At 31.4% G+C, this 20,338-nt stretch overlaps 1 protein-coding gene across 4 annotated transcripts; it reads right to left on the bottom strand.

The window, feature by feature from the left end:
* Positions 1–15,404: 15,404 nt before the first annotated feature.
* Positions 15,405–19,991, bottom strand: LOC124837764 (reticulon-like protein B8). 4 transcript variants are annotated; one of them, XM_047313227.2, is made up of 6 exons: positions 19,833–19,991; positions 18,647–18,831; positions 18,130–18,310; positions 17,891–18,032; positions 16,937–17,006; positions 15,405–15,734 (listed from the first exon to the last, which is right to left on the bottom strand). In XM_047313227.2, the coding sequence occupies exons 2-6, from the start codon at positions 18,819–18,821 to the stop codon at positions 15,571–15,573; spliced, it is 732 nt and encodes a 243-aa protein (XP_047169183.1). In that variant the 5' UTR covers positions 18,822–18,831; positions 19,833–19,991; the 3' UTR covers positions 15,405–15,570. The 4 variants fall into 4 exon arrangements, with proteins under 4 accessions (XP_047169183.1, XP_047169182.1, XP_047169185.1 ...); XM_047313226.2 differs by having other exon boundaries at positions 18,647–18,826; positions 19,833–19,990; XM_047313229.2 differs by lacking the exon at positions 19,833–19,991 and adding an exon at positions 19,664–19,796.
* Between the last annotated feature and the right edge of the window lie 347 nt (positions 19,992–20,338).

Below are 20,338 nucleotides of genomic sequence, written 5' to 3'. Positions count from 1 at the left end.
ACAATTTTGAGTTCATAAAATCTAATACATTTATAAGGTTTTATAAGGATGTATATATATATTGCTGACTAATAGGAAATTATTAGCAATTTGGGTCACTCATATATATATATATATAACAAATCATTTGAATGTGTTAGGCTCATTCTATTTTATTAGTCAATTTATTAAAGTGATCTAATTAATTAAGTTGTGACTAAGGACATATATGTATGAAAGAATTACTATATAGAGACCAAAAACACTATTTTAATTTCTTGAAGAACCAAATTAAAATATTGAAACATAAGAAAACTAACCGATAGAGAAGTTACATAAATGGATCATGATCTCCGTATGTAAACATGTACGTTATTCTTATTTCTTTCTATTTCTCCCTGTGAAAAGAGAAAATCAAGAGACAACATTAAGTTTCTCTAAAGTGAAAAGATTTGATACCAGTTCATTGTTCCCAATGATCAATCCAAATACACTTCCGCTTACTGTTCTAAGAAAATTGAAAATTGTTGTATTAAAAAAAAGTTTATTACTCATTAATTAATTATTGATTTAATTTTAGATTCATATTCTAACATTAACACCTAATAGATGAACGAGATGGGTGTGCAACCATCTATCTATAAAATAAATATTTTTTTATAAGAAAAAATATATAAAATAAAGATTTTCCCTTTGCAAAATTCGATAGGATATATATATAACATGCAGATAAATAAACTTGATAGTCTCATTATAATGGAGAATGTAGTTTTTATTAGACGATGTCTTCACTTAACACATTACTTTGCACTATTAACACCAGAACACAGAGACAACCACAGTACTTCATATATTAGATTCTAATTATGCCAATATCAATAAGCAGAACACTGTATTAGATGCTATAGTTCTTCAATGCATTAAAAGAAAGATGCTAGTTCTTCATACTTTAATTAATCCTTAAAGTTAGGTTAGCAGATTAAACCAGTGTCAACTCCCTACTTTGTATGATCAATTATGTCAACTAAATGGTTTGTGTTTGATCTCACATTTCTAACACTCATTTTTCACTTCTTAAGAAACCAAACTTGATCAAGAAAAAATAAATATCAGATTCACGTTTAAACATTCTTAGTCTTCTAGATTTGGCTTCTTCTAGTTTTATTTAGGTTTTATCTAATTTCAGTCTCACTTTTTAGTTTCTTTCGAGCTGTTAGCAAACCCTTTTTCCATTGGCTAAGAAAGTGAAATTAACTCTCAAGAGAAAACCATATATATATATATATATATATATATATATATATATATATATATATATATATATGGTATATCATGGAAGAAAAATAGAAAAATGAAAACATGGTGTTGCCTACACTATAAGTACTGCCATGAATCAGATTTTGTTGACAATGGAACAAAGTTGAAAATGAAAAGGTGATAAAGAAAACCATTTGTGAAGTATATATTGGTGAAAAGTCATGGCTTTAAATCAGTTCCAATACATAGAAAACATTTGTTGAGAGTCAGAAAAAGTCTTGCAAGGAAAACTTCATACACAATATTTATAGATATGTATTAAAAATATAAGTATATCAGTTTCAACTGATGGATAAGGCGTGACCAAAACATTAAACATAGTATTACATATTAGGTAAACATGAGTAACTATATATATAGTGTAAGCAAGTCTATAGAAGCTTACACCCCAATTACATAAATATAGATAAATACCCCATGATTATGAACCATAAAAGGTGCAGCATGTATGAGAATACTGATGTATTATTACATGCTCAAGGTTCTTCATCCTCTGCAGCATCTCTTTCCAAAATTATGCTGCTGGTGCTACATCGATTCCACCATTATCATCGTCGTCGTCGTCATCATCGCCTTCACGATGAAGGGGAAGTGTAGTTTCTGGCCAGTCATTGCCCTTGAGAAACAAAGGAAGACCAGATTTTGTGCAAGAAATGAAAAGCTGCATATTGCAGTGTTTATCAGAAGCAGAAAGGAACTATTTTTTCAGTCACAAACTGCACTTGTTCTTAACTGCTTTGGTTGACTCTGTGAAGTCATGGGTCTCCCACTCATTTATACCCGAAAATTACGCTATTTTTTTATAAAATAAAAATGTATATTCGATGAGTTTTTATGCCCTAAGAATATATACAAAAAAAATGCTTTTATCTTTCAGTTATAAATTACATTGATACTCTTCCATCTTCAAAATTACCAGGTTTAACTTTCATCAAATTTATTGGATAAACAAAAAGTTTTAAAATATTATAATTTTTTGTATGTTTTTCAATTTTAAATGACATCAGTTTTTGTTCTTAATTTGTCACCAAATAATTATTTGACAGATTTTTTATATTTACAATATTTATTGAAAAAGTATTAAAATCGTTTTAATGATTGATATTGACTATGTTGTCATTATATATGTAGACAAACATAATAATTAAGTAATTAAACATGATAACATTTAAAAAAATAAGATTAGTTTAGGATTTGAAAAGAAAAGTGAGAAAGGATGTAAGTTTAATTCATTCATTAATAATAGAATACTAACAATTAATATTTTGCTGACTAAAAAAGAATAGCTTTGACCACTTTTGTATTAATTAACTTAAACTGGAATTTCTTATCAATCCTTGGAAAAGTTCTACGTCATGGGTTTTGAAAAGTTACTCTGTCATCCATACTTACGAATAGATTATACAAAATAGATTTTGATACTAAAAATAAAGTTATTTTCCCAGTATAAAGTTATTATAAGTGTATGATCCAATATAATAAACATTGTTCATTTTCTCTCAAACAGGATCATACTATACAAAAGGATTCCCAGATCTAAGTATTCATTTGAAAAATCTTAAAAATTAAATTGTATTTTTTGCTCTCCTTGTGTCATGCTATTTTAGTTATCATGTTATTAATGAGAGATATCCAATAATGATTAATGTTTTTGAAAATTTTATTAACTATTTTATTTCCATCTAGTTTTAGAAACTTGAATTCAGTTCCATTATGCTGATCTCTTTTACTATATAATATCAGCATAAAAGAACATAAGAAAAATAAAGTATTTGGAGACATTTATGATATTAGCAATATTTTTTACTACAAGTACATTTTATGTGATGCAGAAGAGTTAGAGTATAGTATTAGTATAGACCAAGTGTTAGATGGAGATTCTACTGAGAAATGTGATGGTATAATATTCCATTTTATGGTATATTATACACTGTTTAGGACAAGCAATTAGGTGCTTTTGGTTTCTTTTGTTGTTGAATTAGCAACTTGTTATGCTTGCAAAGAGGGTAGAATGGTCCAGAAAGTTGAACCTAGTGGAGTGTGAGAGGGCCATGCATAAGCTTGAGGAAGGCTCATGGCTAGTTGTTGCATAGAGTATGCAAAGTGTGGAACCATGAATTTTCACACACGCTTTAGTGCCCTTGTCGCATGGACACACATGATGACTTGGATATACCAAAAATCTCTTCATAAAGTTGAATGTAGAGGCTCAAATAAAAAATTCTGCCACACGTGTGTTTGGTCAAATGTGACCTTGCACAGAAAGAAAGGTTAAAGGCATGTGTGAGCTTCTTCATTTCTCATATGGCCTTTCAATGATGTACGTGGCTCTCCATTTCTAAAGTGTGACTAGTAAGATGCATATATTCTTTTGTGTAGTTTAAGTTTCACCGCAAAACATTATCATGTTGTTGTATATCTTTGGTTGTGTGGACCCAAAGTGTTTTTCTCATTCTAACTTTTAGCTGGAATTCATGGAAATGAATTTTGGGTAGCAAGGAAATATTGCCTCCTTTCAAGTGGGAATTTGGTTTCTTAATGTTACGGGGCGGTTTATCGAGTAATTTCGTTTGATATAATTCAAACTCTAATCCATGAACCCATGTGGATTTTTTTTAATGGCTAGTAAACTTACCTTTTTTTAATGAGTATGTTAGTATCTATGAATCCATTATTAAAATAAAGTCGATGAAAGTTATATTATGAATTAATGTCATGATAAATATCATCAAATTACTAAATTCTCTCTTAACATATATTTCAATCAAGAACTCTCCATCAATCATATATATTGCTATTCTTATTTGTTTAGAGATGGAATGGGGACATACCAAAATATTAAAATAGAGAGGATAATAGATGAAGAAGAGAGTCGAGATGAAGTTTTTTTTTAGGAATATAAATTGCAATCAAGTAAAGTAAATTATTAAGGATAGAACAAATACTGATAAATAAAATCAATGAAAGTGGTGATGCAAATTGCTAAAATCAACACTCGATTAGTCATTTCTTTCTGTTTGTAGCGTTATCAGAATGTTTGAAATTGTATACATTTGTGACCCTTAATTTATATTTGAACTACCTATTTATATTTTTTCATTTTTTTTTACAAAAATAAAAGAAAAATTACATAAATGAAGTAACTGTCTAAATCCACCTATGTTATATCAAGCGTATACTAATGCAAAAAGAGCTTTTTAAATATGTTACTTTGAACTTTTTAAGTCTGTTTTAAAACAGATTTAAATTCAGCAGTTTTAAATTTTAAATATGTTAAGTAACAGTTAAATTTTAACTCTATTGTGAATCAACATACTTCAATTTTCCACTCAAAATTACAAATCCAATCATATATTCCATTAGCACCTCAATCAACCACAAGAAAATTCATCTTTCTTATACACAATAAAGATGAAATTGGAATATAATACAAGCAATCATTCCCTCAATTCAATTCATCTTCACAACCAAAAAATACACCAAGAATCCATAAATCCAATCACATTCTTTACATAACATAATACAAATCAAAAACAGGAAAGAGAAATTGGAGCCATAGTAACCACTATACCAATAAACCCTAAAACCCTAAAAATCACTATAAGACAAAGATTACAATCTAAAACCCTAAAACGACACAGCGACAATGACAACTACGATGCGAGCAACGACAGCAGCGACGTGAGCGGTTGTCGCGGTGATGAGCAGAGGCAACGACAAGGACTTTGGAGGGGAGACAAGACCTACGAGGCGGTGACTATGACATGTGTGCCCTTGGACGTAGATCTCGCACGAAGATGAAGGTAAAGGGCGTAAGCAAGTGTAGAGGAGGCACATGAGGGGAGAAAGTGGAGAAAGAAGTGTTAAAGATGAATTTAGGTTTAATTGATATAAAATTAAAGTCTTATTTATTTGAAAAGATTTAAAATATTAATTTAAGTTTGGTAGAAAATATAACAGATACAAAATTAAGTTTGTTTGTATTTTAACATATTTAAAACCAAAATTTAAGTTTGTCAAGAGATTAACAGTTTTAAAATATAGACTTTTATTTACAAATTTGAAAACAAACTTAAATTGAGAGACTTAAAAGATTGTTTATGTAGTAGTGGTACCATTGTTTCCATGTTTTGGAGCGGTTATTGTCATAAACTTCTTTCTTCATCCATCTTTAGTCTCTTTCTCGACCCATCTTCGGTCTTTGTCTCGATTTCCCTTTTCTCCATGTCTTTCTATCTTAATTAGGCTTTTCTTTATGTCTTGACAACACTTTCTTTCGATCCCTTTCCTCAATCTTGTGTGTCTCAATATATTTCTCTTCATCATTTTACTCCCTTTAACTTTTATATGTCAATTCAGTTATTTATTCCTTCGACTAGATTTATTTCTCGGTGCCCTCAACAGATGTCCCCCAAGAGAATGTTGCTTCATGACATTTTGAATAATTATTCACTTAATACTCAATTCAACTCTTCAATTCTAGGACTCACCACATTCTTTGCCTTGCACGTCTTCACATCAATTACTAAAAATGTCACTTGTCTCTTCCCGTTCTTTGTATAATCACCATACTATTACAAGAATTGGAGCTCAAAATCTCACATATAAGCTTATTCACATTCCACATACACATCCTGCTTAGCATCATAATCACAATCATAACATCATGCATTTGTTCACAATGCTTGTGAACCACCTGTATAAGCATATAATGTGCACATTCTCAATCATCAATCAAGATCAAAACACATCAAGCATTACTTATCACACAATAGTCACAAACAAACCATCATAACAGATAAAGTTCAAATTGAGAACATCAACCCTATTCTTAAAAAACAGAAGCAAATAAGTTCAATATTACAAAACACTAGGTTGTCTCCCAGTAAGCGCTTGTTTAACGTCACGAGCCTGACCCAAAATAGTTCAAGGATTCGCCAACTTCATCACTGTGGATAATCGCTCTACTTCTCCTCCTAAATAACGCTTGAGACGTTGACCGTTCACCACCCAACTTCTTTGTTGATCACTAGCAGTTGGATCAACTAATTTAATTGCTCCATGTGGACGCACATTCTTCACTATGAATGGCCCGGACCATTTTGACTTCAACTTTCCAGGAAACAGCTTCAATCTTGAATTGAACAATAGCACCTGCTGTCCTGGATTGAAAATCTTCTTTATCAACTTCCTATCATGATAGAATTTTACCTTTTCTTTATAGTTTCTGGATGAATCATATGCATGCAACCGCATCTCTTCAAGTTCAACCATTTTCCTTCTACGCTTATTTTGAGTTTCAGAAGGATTAAAATTCAGAAATTTAAGCCCCCATAAGGCTTTGTGCTCCATCTCCACTGGTAAATGACATGCTTTCCCATAGACAAGCTGATAAGGTGATAAACCCATAGATGTCTTCATTGCAGTCCTGTATGCCCAGAGAGCATCATCAAGTTTATGTGACCAATCCTTTCTTGACGTAGCAACTGTTTTCTCCAATATCCGCTTGATTTCTCTGTTAGATACTTCAGCTTGCCCATTAATCTGTGGATGATAAGGTGCAGCTACCTTATGTCTCACACCATAATGTTTGAGTACCTTAGATAGATGATAATTGTAAAAATGAGATCCTCCATCACTAATAAGTACTCTAGGAGTTCCAAAGCGTGCAAAGATTTGCTTCTTTAGAAATTTAATCATAGTGCTTGCATCATTTTTAGGACACGTCAATGCTTCTACCCATTTACTCACATAGTCTACTGCCACCAAAATGTATTCATTGTTGAAAGATGGTGGAAATGGTCCTACAAAATCAATGCCCCAGCAATCAAAGATTTCAACTTCTAAAATGCCCTGTAATGGCATTTCATGACGTCTTCAAATATTTCCAGTTCTTTGACACCTGTCACAATTCTTGGCATGATTATGAGCATCTTTAAATAAAGTAGGCCAATAAAAACCTGATTTGAGAACTTTTGCTGCTGTTCTTTCTCCATTGAAATGTCCTCCATAAGGTGAATCATGGCAATGCCAAAGAATTCCTTCAGCTTCTTCATTTGTAACACATCGCCTCAAAAGATTATCTGCTCCAATTTTAAATAAATAAGGGTCATCCCAGATAAACTGCTTGGCATCATGCAAAAATTTCTTTCTTTGTTGCCAATCAAGATCTTCTGGAATTACCCTTGCAGCTTTAAAATTTGTCATATCAGCAAACCACGGTGCTTCATCTGAAAAAGATTCCCAAATTTATGTTTCTTTGCTAGTAACCTCAATATTAACTAGCCGGGAAAAGTGATCAACCATAGTGCTTGTGATTTTTCTTTTCCCAAAAACATATGTCATGCATACACATATAAAATCACATATTTCACATAGTGATATGCAATGAACAACACAAACATAACTCAAACATGTTCTCAGATATGCTTTAATAGATTTAACACATTAAGGAAAAACATATAACATGTAAAGATAGAACATGTAACACAGAATACACATGTGTTATTAATTATATGTTGTCATCATCAAAAACTCAGATATCACTAAGATTGTGGGTTAACCTAAACATGTGCTCCCCTATCAACAATCTCAACATTCTTTTCCTTAGATTTTCCAAGCAGTTTTGTTCTTTAAATTGCAATTTTCTAACTTGAATTTTGAAGTGGCGCATTCAGCTTTAGTTCATATGAAGGTGCCCTTTGAAATTCAAGTCAACAAAATGTTTTTTATAGTACAAAAATGGTTAAGATATCTGACGGAAAGGAAAGTTCCCAGGAAAAAGAAATATGGTTCACAATATGTTTCATGCTGAAACAGTTTTAAGGACTAAAATGAATCTATAAAAAAGTGTTCAATGATAACGGTTGAAAATACTGTTATCTGTGATATAATTTTGATACTAAGCGTACCTTTTCTGACTTAGAAACTTGCTTGAACTCATGTTTTTGCTTTAGGTTTGAGAATAAGTGAGTAGAGGTTATACTTTATGATTTTATCACTAAATTCCCTTTATTTTGTTGCTTAATAATGTGCCTGGAAGAATCTCCAACAATGTATAGTGCTGAATCAGCCATAAAAGCAAGCAAAACAGCAAAAAAAAGTTAGTTTTAGAGTGCTACTACTAGGGCTGAGCGCCAGAAAGGGGGGCTGAGCGTCAGTTTCATGTATCGCACAAAGCTTGAGCGCCCTTTTAGGGGCGCTGAGCGCTAGTTTTCTCACAGTTTCGCATGGGCGCCCTAAGTAGGGGCGTTGAGCGGTGTCAACATTGGCCCATGATCCAATTCAGCCCTATTTAAGAATTTGCTCGACCTAAAGGGAGTATCTTTTGACAGAATTGACACAAACTCAGATTTTCTCCAACTCTCTGGAGGCAGAAGTGGATGCGGAAGCTCTCCTCTTCAGTTTTTAGGGCTTATCTTTCATTCTCATTCCATTGTTCATCTAGTTCCTCCATGATAAGGGAGACTAAATTCAATTTGTTGTTGGGGGATGATGTAACCTTGAGAACTCTCATGTATTTGAATTGGTTTTAATTATATATGCTTGTTTCATCAATTGTTAGGGATTTTCTCCTTTGCTCTATGCTTGTTATGTTTTGATCATTCATGGCATGAATTTATGGTCTTCTTCGTTATTGGGAACTACCTAGAAACCATTATCTGGAGAATCTCTCCTAAGAGCAATATTGCCCGGATAGGAGGATTGGTCGTCTTAAGCTTCTAATCGTAAAGCAGAATTAATTATTAGGGATGCAAGGGATTGTAGTCTAGTGATGACAAATTTATGAACACCGAAAAACGGCGCCACAAACTTGTTTAACAATCGGCAAGTGTGACCGAATTGTATCAAGTAATAAAACTCGGTAAGACCAAGTATCGTTCTCCCAAAGGACTCACGGCCTAGTTAGCTATATGATTTGTTGATTATTTAAGACTTAAGAACAAATTGATTTTAGGTTTTAATGCAAGAGACAGTAATTAAATATGTATGCATAAATTTGATCAATGGAGAAAAACAGAATACAAACACTTCAATGAATTAGATGGATGAGTATGTTGTTGGGGTTATCAATTTCATCTTATCCACTCTCATATACTTTTAGGAATTCATCATTCTTATCATCAATGCTAATGCCACTCTCGAAATCACCTTGCAAGAAGGCCTATCCTTAATTACGAGTTCATACAATTCCTAGCATTCCTAGTAATTAGTTCTTAAAGTGCAGGAGCTTAAAGGCAACCAATATGCTATTGGGAGAAATTCCCCGGATCTAGACTTCCCCGTACGTTCCCGTATCGACAAAATCAATAATCATGGCAATGAATGAGTTAAACAAAGCAAGCAATAAGCAAAGAGGAAAAACCCTAGCTAAAGATGAAAGAAAGCATATATCTTAATATAAGACATTAAATCAAATTCCATATATGAGAGTTTCACAAGACTACATTGATTCCCCAACAACAATACAAGGTTTAGTTCACCATATTCATGGGGAAACTAGATGAACAATAATGAATGAAAGAAAGATAGAACCCTAGAAAGAGGAGAAGGTAGCCTGAGCATCCAAGATCTTCCTTCAAGGGGTGGAAAAGAGAGTGTTTGCTTCGTCTCTGCCAAAGATACAAACCCTAGGACGTCCTAAAGCTTATATATTATTCTAAAAATACAGAAAATTAGGCCCAAGCCCAAAATAGTGCCGCTCAGCGGTAAACTACCACTCAGCGGTAAGTGCGTGAGTTGTTTTTCTCCCCTCAACGACCTTTTCACCCCTCAGCGGAGCCAACGTGACTGCCTGAGTGCGCTCAGCGGTAAACTGCTGCTGAGCGGCAGTTGCGGCTTCTCCTTTTGCACTTTTTGATGTCTTTTCTGATTCCATCTCTATCCTTCTTCACTTCTTTCACCAAATTCACCTTAAAACCTGCACAAAAACACTAAAATCAAGCATAAACCTGTCCAGCTCTCTTATTTCTAAAAATATGACCAAAAGCATGATTTCAAGCTAGTTTCTAAGTGTTAAAGGTTGTTTTTAGTATCAATTTTAAGCATGAAAATAACAGTTTTTCAACTGTTATCATCTAGTAATTAAGGATAGGCTTTCTTCGCCGAGGGATCGGGTTTTAAGTAATTTAGAAAGTGATGTTAACAATTGAATGAAGAAGACGAATTTGTATATGCATGAGAGTAAACTAGGTGATATCTAAACCCCAACAACATATTCATCTCATAATTTCAAATATCATTCATTCACCTTTGTGTTTTTCTCAATTAATCAAAAGTGCATTCATATTTACTTTCTTGTTTTTGCATTTAAAAACCCTAAATTGTTCTTCATAGTCTTAATTAGTTAAGTAATTACATGACTGTCTAGTGCCGTGAGTCTCTTGGGAAACGATACTTGGTTTTACCATTTATTATTACTTGATACGATTCGGTACACTTGTCGAGGTCTTAACATTCAACTTCATCATTTAGCAATGTATGATTTATTTTTTATATTGTTTTGAAGTTGTTTTCTACCATTAGATTTCAGAGCTAACTAATATCTTATAAGGTGGAAACAACTTGAAGACAAAGGTTTGAAGTTTATTCATTTTTTAAGTTCCCTGGTAATGTATTTCAAAGGTTTGACGTCGAATTCGCTTCCTAGCCGGCATCCTATATCATAGAGGGTTTCTAAAAGAAATCCACTTTTACAAAACATAGCGTCAAAAATGAACATGAAACAAGAATGAATACATTATAACGAAACATAGGAAATAAATAAGAAAAAAACAGCAAAATGGAGAATGTTTTTGAAATTCATAAGTGTTAACATTTTCCTCTGGTTTTCCACCATGCCTTCATCGTTAACAAAGAAATGTCTTCGTTTAGTGGAGGAATCGATGGAAAACCAACGGAAAAAGTTAAAATGAATTTGGTTACGGAGCTCTGTAGTGTAGGTTTTCAAAGGGACTTGAAATGAAATCCAAATTTTTTAGCTTTTTTCTTTGGATTTCTATTACTCCTTCATGCATCAGAAAAACTTTTGTGACCTTGAAAGACCTAAGAGAAAACCAAAGACAAAATGTTAACAAAGGAACAAGTTACGAAAAATTTTATACGTGGAGGTCTAGAAGATTTCTAGAGATCCAAAACTATATTTAAAGAAAATGGACGTGTACTTTGACGTTACATTTGGACGTTACTCGACACTACTTTATATGGAAAAGACAGTTTATTGGTCATGATAAATGTTGTTGTTAAAAAACGAAGATATTCACATTGAATTTGGAAAGTATTCGACGTTATCTGTGCATGGGAAAGAGCATTTCGTTAGTCTTGATAAATGTTGTTTCAAACAAACAAATTCATGTCGAATTTGGACACTACTCGACGTTTACTTTATATGGAAAAAGGCAGTTTGTTGGTCATGATAAATGTTATTGTTAGAAACGAAGATATTCATGTCGAATTTGGACAGTACTCGACGTTATCTGTGCAAGGGAAAGAGCATTTGGTTAGTCTTGATAAATGTTGTTGTTTCAAACAAATTTGAATGATTCATTTATTAATTTTTTCTAGAGTTGCTTTCTACAATAAATCAGATCCACTGATTGTGTAGAAAATAACTTCAAGAAACTTAAAAATTGAATCATATATACAATGGGACGTTGAACGCTATAAGGATTCGACGAAAACACCTTGAAGGATTTCTAAAAGAAATCCATTTTTACAGAACGTAAGTTCAAAAGTGAAAACAAGACCAAAACAAATACATAATACCACTAAATGAAAATCAAACCACCAAAAGTTCCATGGGTTAGTTAAAATGTAGAAGGATTTTGAAATCCATATCTGTTAACTTTTTGCTCTATTTTTCTATCATACCTTCAATCATCACAAAAACATTTCATAATGACGTTGAATCAAAGACAAAGAAATGTCTTGCTTTTGTGAACTTGAAGGAGTTAATAGAAAAACAAAGACAAAAAGATATCAAAATGAATTTGATTAAGAAAGCTTTGTAGGAAAGCAAAACTTTGGTGAATGGAGGTGTAACGTTTTGAAAGGGTGCGAAATCCAAATCTATCAACCTTTTTCTTTGAATTTCTATCATTCCTTCAAGCTTTTCACCATGACAAAGAATCAAACTACAAAGAAATGGCTCATTTTTGTAACCTTGAAGGAGCTAATAGAAAGCTAAAGAAAAAAGGTTAACAGAGGGAGTTGTTATGAGAAATTTTTATAAATGGAGATATAGAGGTTATTCAAGGCTTTAAAACTGTAATTATAAAAAATGGAGGTTTATGTTGATGTCGAATGTGGGAGAAATCCGACCTCATATATGCATGGGGAAGTGTAGTGAGAAGTCTCAGTGGATGCTGTGTTACTAATGATTGTTTGTATTCATGGTGATTTGGGGTTGGACGTTGTATTTGGATTATAGTCGACGTCATTTTTACTACATCGGTCACAAAATATTATACGTTTCTTTCAAAGATACACAAACCGTGAAATCAATTGAGTGTAAAGATTTCTAAACCTTATTAAAATCATCGTTTTAAAGACAATATAGAATAAATGACTCAAAACAGTTTTAGATAAGTTGTTTTTTTATTGTGTTTTTTTATCATGCAATAAGTAGTATCTATGAATAAAAAAAAGAAAATAGAATAGATTGTAATAAATTTGATTAAATAAAATAATAATTCATAGTAAACATAAAATCATTAATCCATAAATAACATTTATTCATAAAATTAATAGTTCATAAATGATTTTAACAACTTTTTAAATTATATTAAATATTTTCAACAAAATATATAAAATATATATAAATATATATATATATGAAAATAATATAAATATAATATATTATATATGACACCAATTTTTTTAGAGTAATAAAAGAACCATTATTTAACAAACCCTTCAAATGTTTAGAACTAGTAAACTATTATCTCTCTGTATTCCTCGTCTCTTTTGTTAAAGCATGGAAAAGTTTGAATCTAAATACGCCTCTGCTTATCATACATAGAGTCATGTTATGAAGTGTGCATTATATTCAAGAATAAAAATTAAAGTTCAATAATTGTTGAATTTCGATGCCTTGTGCCACCATTCTACTTTACAATGTCATAGTCCTCACTCCTTCAATCTCACAAAGCACGATAATGCGAGGCTCTTTGGAATGATGCAAGAACGTTCTTTTAAAGTGTATTTTTGTATTCTTTTATGGCTTAATTTATCGTTTAGTTTTTAGTTTCGGTGTTCAAAGTCGTTCTATCTTTTAAAAAAGTTCAGTAATATTTAATATTTCGTAAAAATCGGTTTAAAATGGTCCTTTTGGCTTACGGCGTTAAAAACATGACGATACAATTGTCTCCGTGACCAAAACTGAATGATTTGTACAATTTTTGCAATAGGTGGCACGTTTGATATATTTGAAGGTGTAAATTAAAAAAAATTAATGATGTGAGCAAGGTTTAAGAGTTAAATGAAATTACCCTTACCTTAGAATTCATTGGCGATTTCTAGTCTTCAATTGAAAGTGGCTTGGTGATTCCTAGAAAACGCAACATAGGTCAGATCAATGTTGTGAAAATCTCCAACTTGAAGACGCAACATAGGGTTTCTCCTCCTTTTTCGTTTCGGTTCGAGAGTGTTTCACAAGAAGGGGATTTCAAATTGCAGCGTTTTGGGTTTCCTTTTCTTGTGTTTCAGATCTTGCAAATTTCAAGGATTTCATATTAGGGTTTTGAATCAGGGTTGATTTTTACGTTTTGGGGTTCTTTTCTTTGTTTGCGAATTGAGTTTCCTTTTCTTGGATTAATTTCACTTTTTAGGTTTTGGTGTTCATTATCTTGCAATTTGGGAATTCTCCTTACCTTGCTCCTTGTTTTTAATTGATTTGTGATTACAGCATTCATTGTGTTGGGTGGTGGTGGAATGGTGACTCCCCTTTGTTTTTTGTATTATCTATGCGTGAATGGACAAAGGAGAAAGGAAAACAGAATGAAGATTTTGGATGATGACCGGGTAGATTTCGAGAGTGTTATTGTGTATGCATTGAACTTGAAAAATGATGGTGCTAGAATGGTGTATTGATTGCGGGTTCGGGATGAAGAAATGGGTAATGGGTTGTTGTTTCTCTATTTGTATAGGTGAGATGTGATAATGTATGTATGGAGGTTTAGGGTGATGATGAAGGTGAAGAAAAGGTAGATGATGGGCACACAACAAGCGAAACGGTACAACCACGATTTCATTTAACCCTTTGTTAAACTTTTTCCACGAGATTAATTTTTATTTTTAAAATGTACATCTTAATTGACCTCTGCCACATATTACAAAACTAGACATCTCATCCACTTTTGGCCAGATGATTATATTTTTAACATTGTAAGTCAAAAGAACCATTTTGAACTATTTTTTACCAAATATGGAATATTACTGAATTTTTTTTGAAATGTAGGATGACTTTGAAGACAAAGTACAAAACTAGGGACCAAGTGATGAATTATGCCTTCTTTTATCTACTCCAAGTAATTCATTCCCTCATAATAAGAAAAATAATAAACAAAAGCGTTGTTTTTTTTTTAAATAAATTTCCATACATATGGTTATGATGGTGATTAATAGTCAACCAACCAATAATTTATTCATCATTGTTTATAAAAATTTTAACGGTATTTTTGAATGGGTCAACTTTTCTATAAACACTTCCAAACATATATGAAATATGTTTTAACAATAAATCAAAATTAATTTGAGCAAAAATTAATTTATAAAAAAAATTCAGATAGCTGCTTTAACTTCTTTTTTAACTTCTAAATAGTTTAATTTTAACTTTTGAAAAAACAATATTTCGTTTATTTCTTATTTTTCTTTCCTATAAATACTTATGAAGAATCTCTCCACACAAACTTTTAGTATGAAAATTTAATAAAGTTATCGTGAGATCACTTTCATAAATTAACTTATATATAAACTAGATTCCAACAAGTGAAAAAATTATTTATCCTTTTGATTGTTCCTTTTTCACAAGTGTTTATGAAAAATTATCTAAATAGATACATTGAACTTAACAAAATTAACCATATGCTGAGTTGAATTGCAGTTTATAGTTGAAACAGCAAGAATAAATGCAATTTTATTTATTCTACTAAATATCATTCATATTTGGAGAAATATTTTGGTGGTTTGTTACCTTATTTCAACACCCCATGTACCTTAATGTGCTGAAATGGACATTGAATTTCAAATTAATTAACATAAGCCATAAAGAGAAGCCTATTCATGTTTCTTCCCTTTTCCCTTGGGGATTTTGCTGAGCACACTAGCATCAAGATTTCTGTAGTGATGTTGCATCTGACCAAAAACCTTGTACACAAAGTTGTCAACTTCATCCTCATACTTTTCATAGAAAACTGGAAGGGTATGTGCTGCAACAAAACCTAAGAGCAAAAAATCTTTCCTCATCAATCAATCATGGCAAAGAAAAATATTATCTCAGCAATAAGGTATAACCTACATACAGGTGGCAAAACAGATCACAACATCTCAATCGTGTTAAAATTTTCAACCTGAGAACATGTTTTGATGATAAATTGGAAAATCAAAAGGGGATTCTCACCCCTTTTCTTTCTAAATGAAAAATTAAAATAAAAGATAATTTAAAAAATTAGCTTTCTTATATTATATTTTCAAATATGTAATAATAATATAAATTAAATCATTTACACTTATAAATTAAATTCTAATTATTAATTATAATAGAATATTTTAATGCAAATGTAATAACTATTTTAATTTATCTAATTAGAGGCATTAATTAATCAATTGAAAATTTTAAAAATATTGATATAATTAAATATGTTTTAATATTTATTTATTTATAATAACAAATTTTAAAAAAAAAGTTAGAGACCCTTTACATGACACATTGTCATTCTGATTTGTAAAGCTAACTACACTTAAAATATCAAAATCACAGTCTCCATAAGTGTATATTGAAGGTTCAGCACAGGAATAACACCCAAACCTCAACACAGAATCCAAATCCAAATTCATGACTAAAATGATCATAAATGGCTAGTTTTAGGGGCTAAAATAATAATAAATGGTTAAGTTCAGAGATTAAAATTTAAAATGACAAAAAGGGATCAAATCTAAAGACCAAAATAATATAGTAATTATGTTATGTAGGGGGTTTTCTAATCACAAGACTAAAATTACACTTTTGAAGGCCAAAGTAACTGTTTTTACTTATTAGTTGAAACATATAACAGTTTTTCAAATTTGCAGACCAATGGTGTGGCTCTAGGGAAGCTCAAATGTATACAACCTCACCCCTACAATGGCTAAGTCACAAAGCTGTAATAATCCTAATAATAAAAGCAAAGGAACATTTTACTATCTTTCTAAAGTCTACTATTATTCACTGAAAATTATTAGAAATCACAGATTTCAGTAGCTTCTACTTTCAAATCAGGAAAAACATATTAAGTGAGACTCATCAAAATTTGCAATTTTCAATAAGTTTCAACTAATAGTAGAGAGTGTGTTATAAAGAAAGTGTTAGATACAAAAGAATGTTGAACAATTTATAAATCAAAGGAATAATGAATCCATCAAAAGAAGAAGGCAGGTCTCTCACCAATATAGATGACAGATATGAAATTGCACCAGCTTCCAATCACAGCACCAGCAAACAAAGCTCCTACAACCTGGGGAAGTTTTGACCATTGATCACAAACTCCATGGAGAAATATGTCTTTTTTTCTTTACTACATGTAGAAATAAATTCATTTTTTAGGTATGTAAATGGTTAAAAACAAGAGGTAGGTGGTGGAACTGCTCTGTTATGGTGTGAATTCAAGATATCAACCATTCCAATTGTTAATTTGCTATGTAAATATGATACCCCAAATCAAGAAAAAGCAACAAATCTATTCATTTATTTGTCACAGCTTCACCCGCTGTCAAAGTAAGTCAACCCGACTTATATGGACTAACTCACTACAGGTTGATCTAAAAATAAGTCAGCTCAAACCAACTTCAGCGAGCTAGAAATTTTATAACCTGGCTCAACTTACCATGGATTTGTGAATTAGGTGCATTAACTCACTAAAAAATGTTTTGATCTTTTAATTTATATTATATATTCATTATAGTAAAATAAAAGCAGATTGACTCATGTCATTTCTTTTATAACAATATAATCAAAATATTCACCTATTTCAACAAACATTAATATAAAGATATAAATTGAAACACTCTTAATTGACTCTAAAGTGGCTTCGCTTTCAGTGATTTGGCATGGAAGATCCTGTCATTGATCTAAACAGACTAAAACTATGTAAGAATATAGGGAATATAATGGTATTGTCAATGTTAGACCAACATAGAGCCTCACATTAAGAAAAGATCAAACAAGCATGTGCCATGAAAATTGGCAGGTATAAATAACATAACTATTTAAAAACTATGCAGAAAACTCCAAAGTAAATGAATTAAATGAAAAGCAAGTCCTGATGCAAACACAAAAGTCAGAAACTAAAGAAACTATACATGACAATACCAAAGTGTTTGAACATAAATGCAAACATACAATAAGAAATTGCTTCAGGTTTCCTCCACAAGCAGCATCTTGAAGAAATCTCAAGCCCCGGTTGACCTCACCACCAACTACAGTTGCAATATTCACAAACAGTTCTTCTGGGAGAACAAGACGGGGTACATCAGATGGCAGTCTGTTAACATAAACAACTAATCATACTTAGTTAAAGCTGAAAAGTTGGGTAACATTGATGAAAAGAAAACAAAAAGAGGTAAAGATGCATGAATAACCTGTTGAAAAAGCCAGAAGCATTTGACCATAGAAACTGTGCAAGCATAACAATAACCAATGCAAAGCATAAAAGAGTAAGAAAATGGTAGTTAAGCCATTCAAAAAGCACCCATATAACCGTTGCACTAGTTAAAACACTTGCAGAAATCTTCTTGTTCCTCCATAACAAAACATCAGCAGCTATGACATTCAAAGGCAAACACAAAAGATTATTTAAATGGTTTAGTTAATGCTAATACAGTATATGATTAAATAGATTTATCTGTGAGCACTTTTAGAAGAGGAAAACAAAAGGGAAAACCAAATTTCTTAATAAAATATAATTAGTTATGGATAAGTTAAAATAAAGTTTGGAGACGTTAATGGGAGAACTTCTATGAAATTGCTTATAATGGGAGACGTTAATGCTAATACAGTATAAGCTGATTTTTGTTTATGAAAAAGTTATTTCATTTTTTTTCTTACTCTATTCTCCTAAAGGAACTTATAGAGAAGTAAATAGTTTAAATACCATACATTTTCCACCCCCTAAAATATGGTGCACTGGTTTCTCACGTCCAAACAGTCTATTGATCTGGGAACCCACTGAATCTGACTTATCACCCTCAAAGAATGGTACAGATTTTTTCTTCTCAACAAATGTGTCCACAAGGCTTTCAATAAGGTTTTCAGCTGTGATTTTGTCAGACATTGTTCCTGTGCTACCAACAACCAAAAAAACATGATCAAAGACTGTACAAGATGGCTTTCATACAAAAATCAAAGTCTGTCTTATTAGTAACATATATGAGAAAACCAACAAAATTTAAAGGCTCAATTTTGTTTTCTAGGTCATAACATATGCAGTGACCATATTGATAACTTCAAAATAAAAAAATCATTGATAAATGTTACTGCTGCAACCATCCAACACAGAAATTTGTGTAGGTCACAGATGAAACATATCTAGCAAATGATTAATTTTATCTCTCCTCATTTAAAACTCATCAAGCTTGACACATTGACAGTATTTCTCTTTTGCCTTCAAATCTTAACACTACAAAATTTCACAACTCCTCAAAATTACTGCTGTATTTCAATCTTTTCAGAACTCAAGTCTGCAACAAGCCTTAAATTCCTAGGTCATCATAACAGAGCCCTTCAAAGCCAGAAACTCCTTTTCTTTCTCAATTTCTCAAGATTAGTATTTAATTTTTAAATGCCACCCTTCATTAGGCACAAAGAACTGTTTCATAAAAGTAAAGAAATATGAATCATTATTACAGTCTGAAATACAAAACCCAATTAAGGAAACTCAATCACCCAAAAGGGCAACCAGAGTAGATCATCAAAATTGCAATGGAACTACTGAAATTATGAAAGAAAAATGAAAAGAAAAAAGGAAAGAAATGGGTGTTAAAGATTCAGTTTTTTATTAATTCAAACCACCACATGTGAATTTAACAAGCCAATCAAAAGACATGCATACCCAACAACCAATTACAGAAGAAAAGGAAACAAATTCAGTATCATAAGCAAATGAAGATCTCTAACCAGTGTAAGCAGAGGCAGAATGAAGTAAAAATAGAGGCAGAGAGAAAAAGAAAGGGAGACAGAGAAATACAGAAAGAGAGACAGATAGAGGATGTCTTAGGGAGTCAAAAGATTATCCCAAATTCAATGAAAAACAGACAAATAAAATACAAGTAATAACTGAACTCACCAACTGGTCAACTACCAAGAACACAAAATCGTATGTCTCTGCTTTTATTTGTAATCTACTTTGATTTTGAGTTCAATTTTGATGCTAATGAAGAAGCCTTCAATTTTTTGTTCAAGGTTGTACAATAAAAAATTAAACATTGAAGATGGAAACACGAGAAGGCTGCGAAGAAGACAATTATGTTTTTAATATCTATAACATTATAAATTTATTTTTTAATATTATAACTTATTTAACTATATAGAATTTTTAATTCATATAACTTTCGTAAATTTTGACTTTAATGACTGTAAATTATTTTCTTTTTATTTTTCAAAATTTTTAAATTAAGATTATTATTTTAAAATAGACTAATAATATTATTTTATAAAGTTAACGATAAGTTTGGAATATATCAAGATTATATTTCTAATATAATTATGTACTCTTATTCAACACAAAAATAGTTAATTAATTTCATATAGTAATACAGATAAATATAAAACTATAGAACAATATAATTAAAA

The sequence above is a fragment of the Vigna umbellata genome, chromosome 5 (assembly GCF_029865625.1).
Source record: "Vigna umbellata cultivar VRB3 chromosome 5, Vumbellata_1.0, whole genome shotgun sequence".
In the NCBI taxonomy this organism is placed as follows: domain Eukaryota; kingdom Viridiplantae; phylum Streptophyta; class Magnoliopsida; order Fabales; family Fabaceae; genus Vigna; species Vigna umbellata.
The sequence above is the reverse complement of the archived record's forward strand: the minus strand, read 5'-3'. Positions and strand labels throughout refer to the sequence as shown.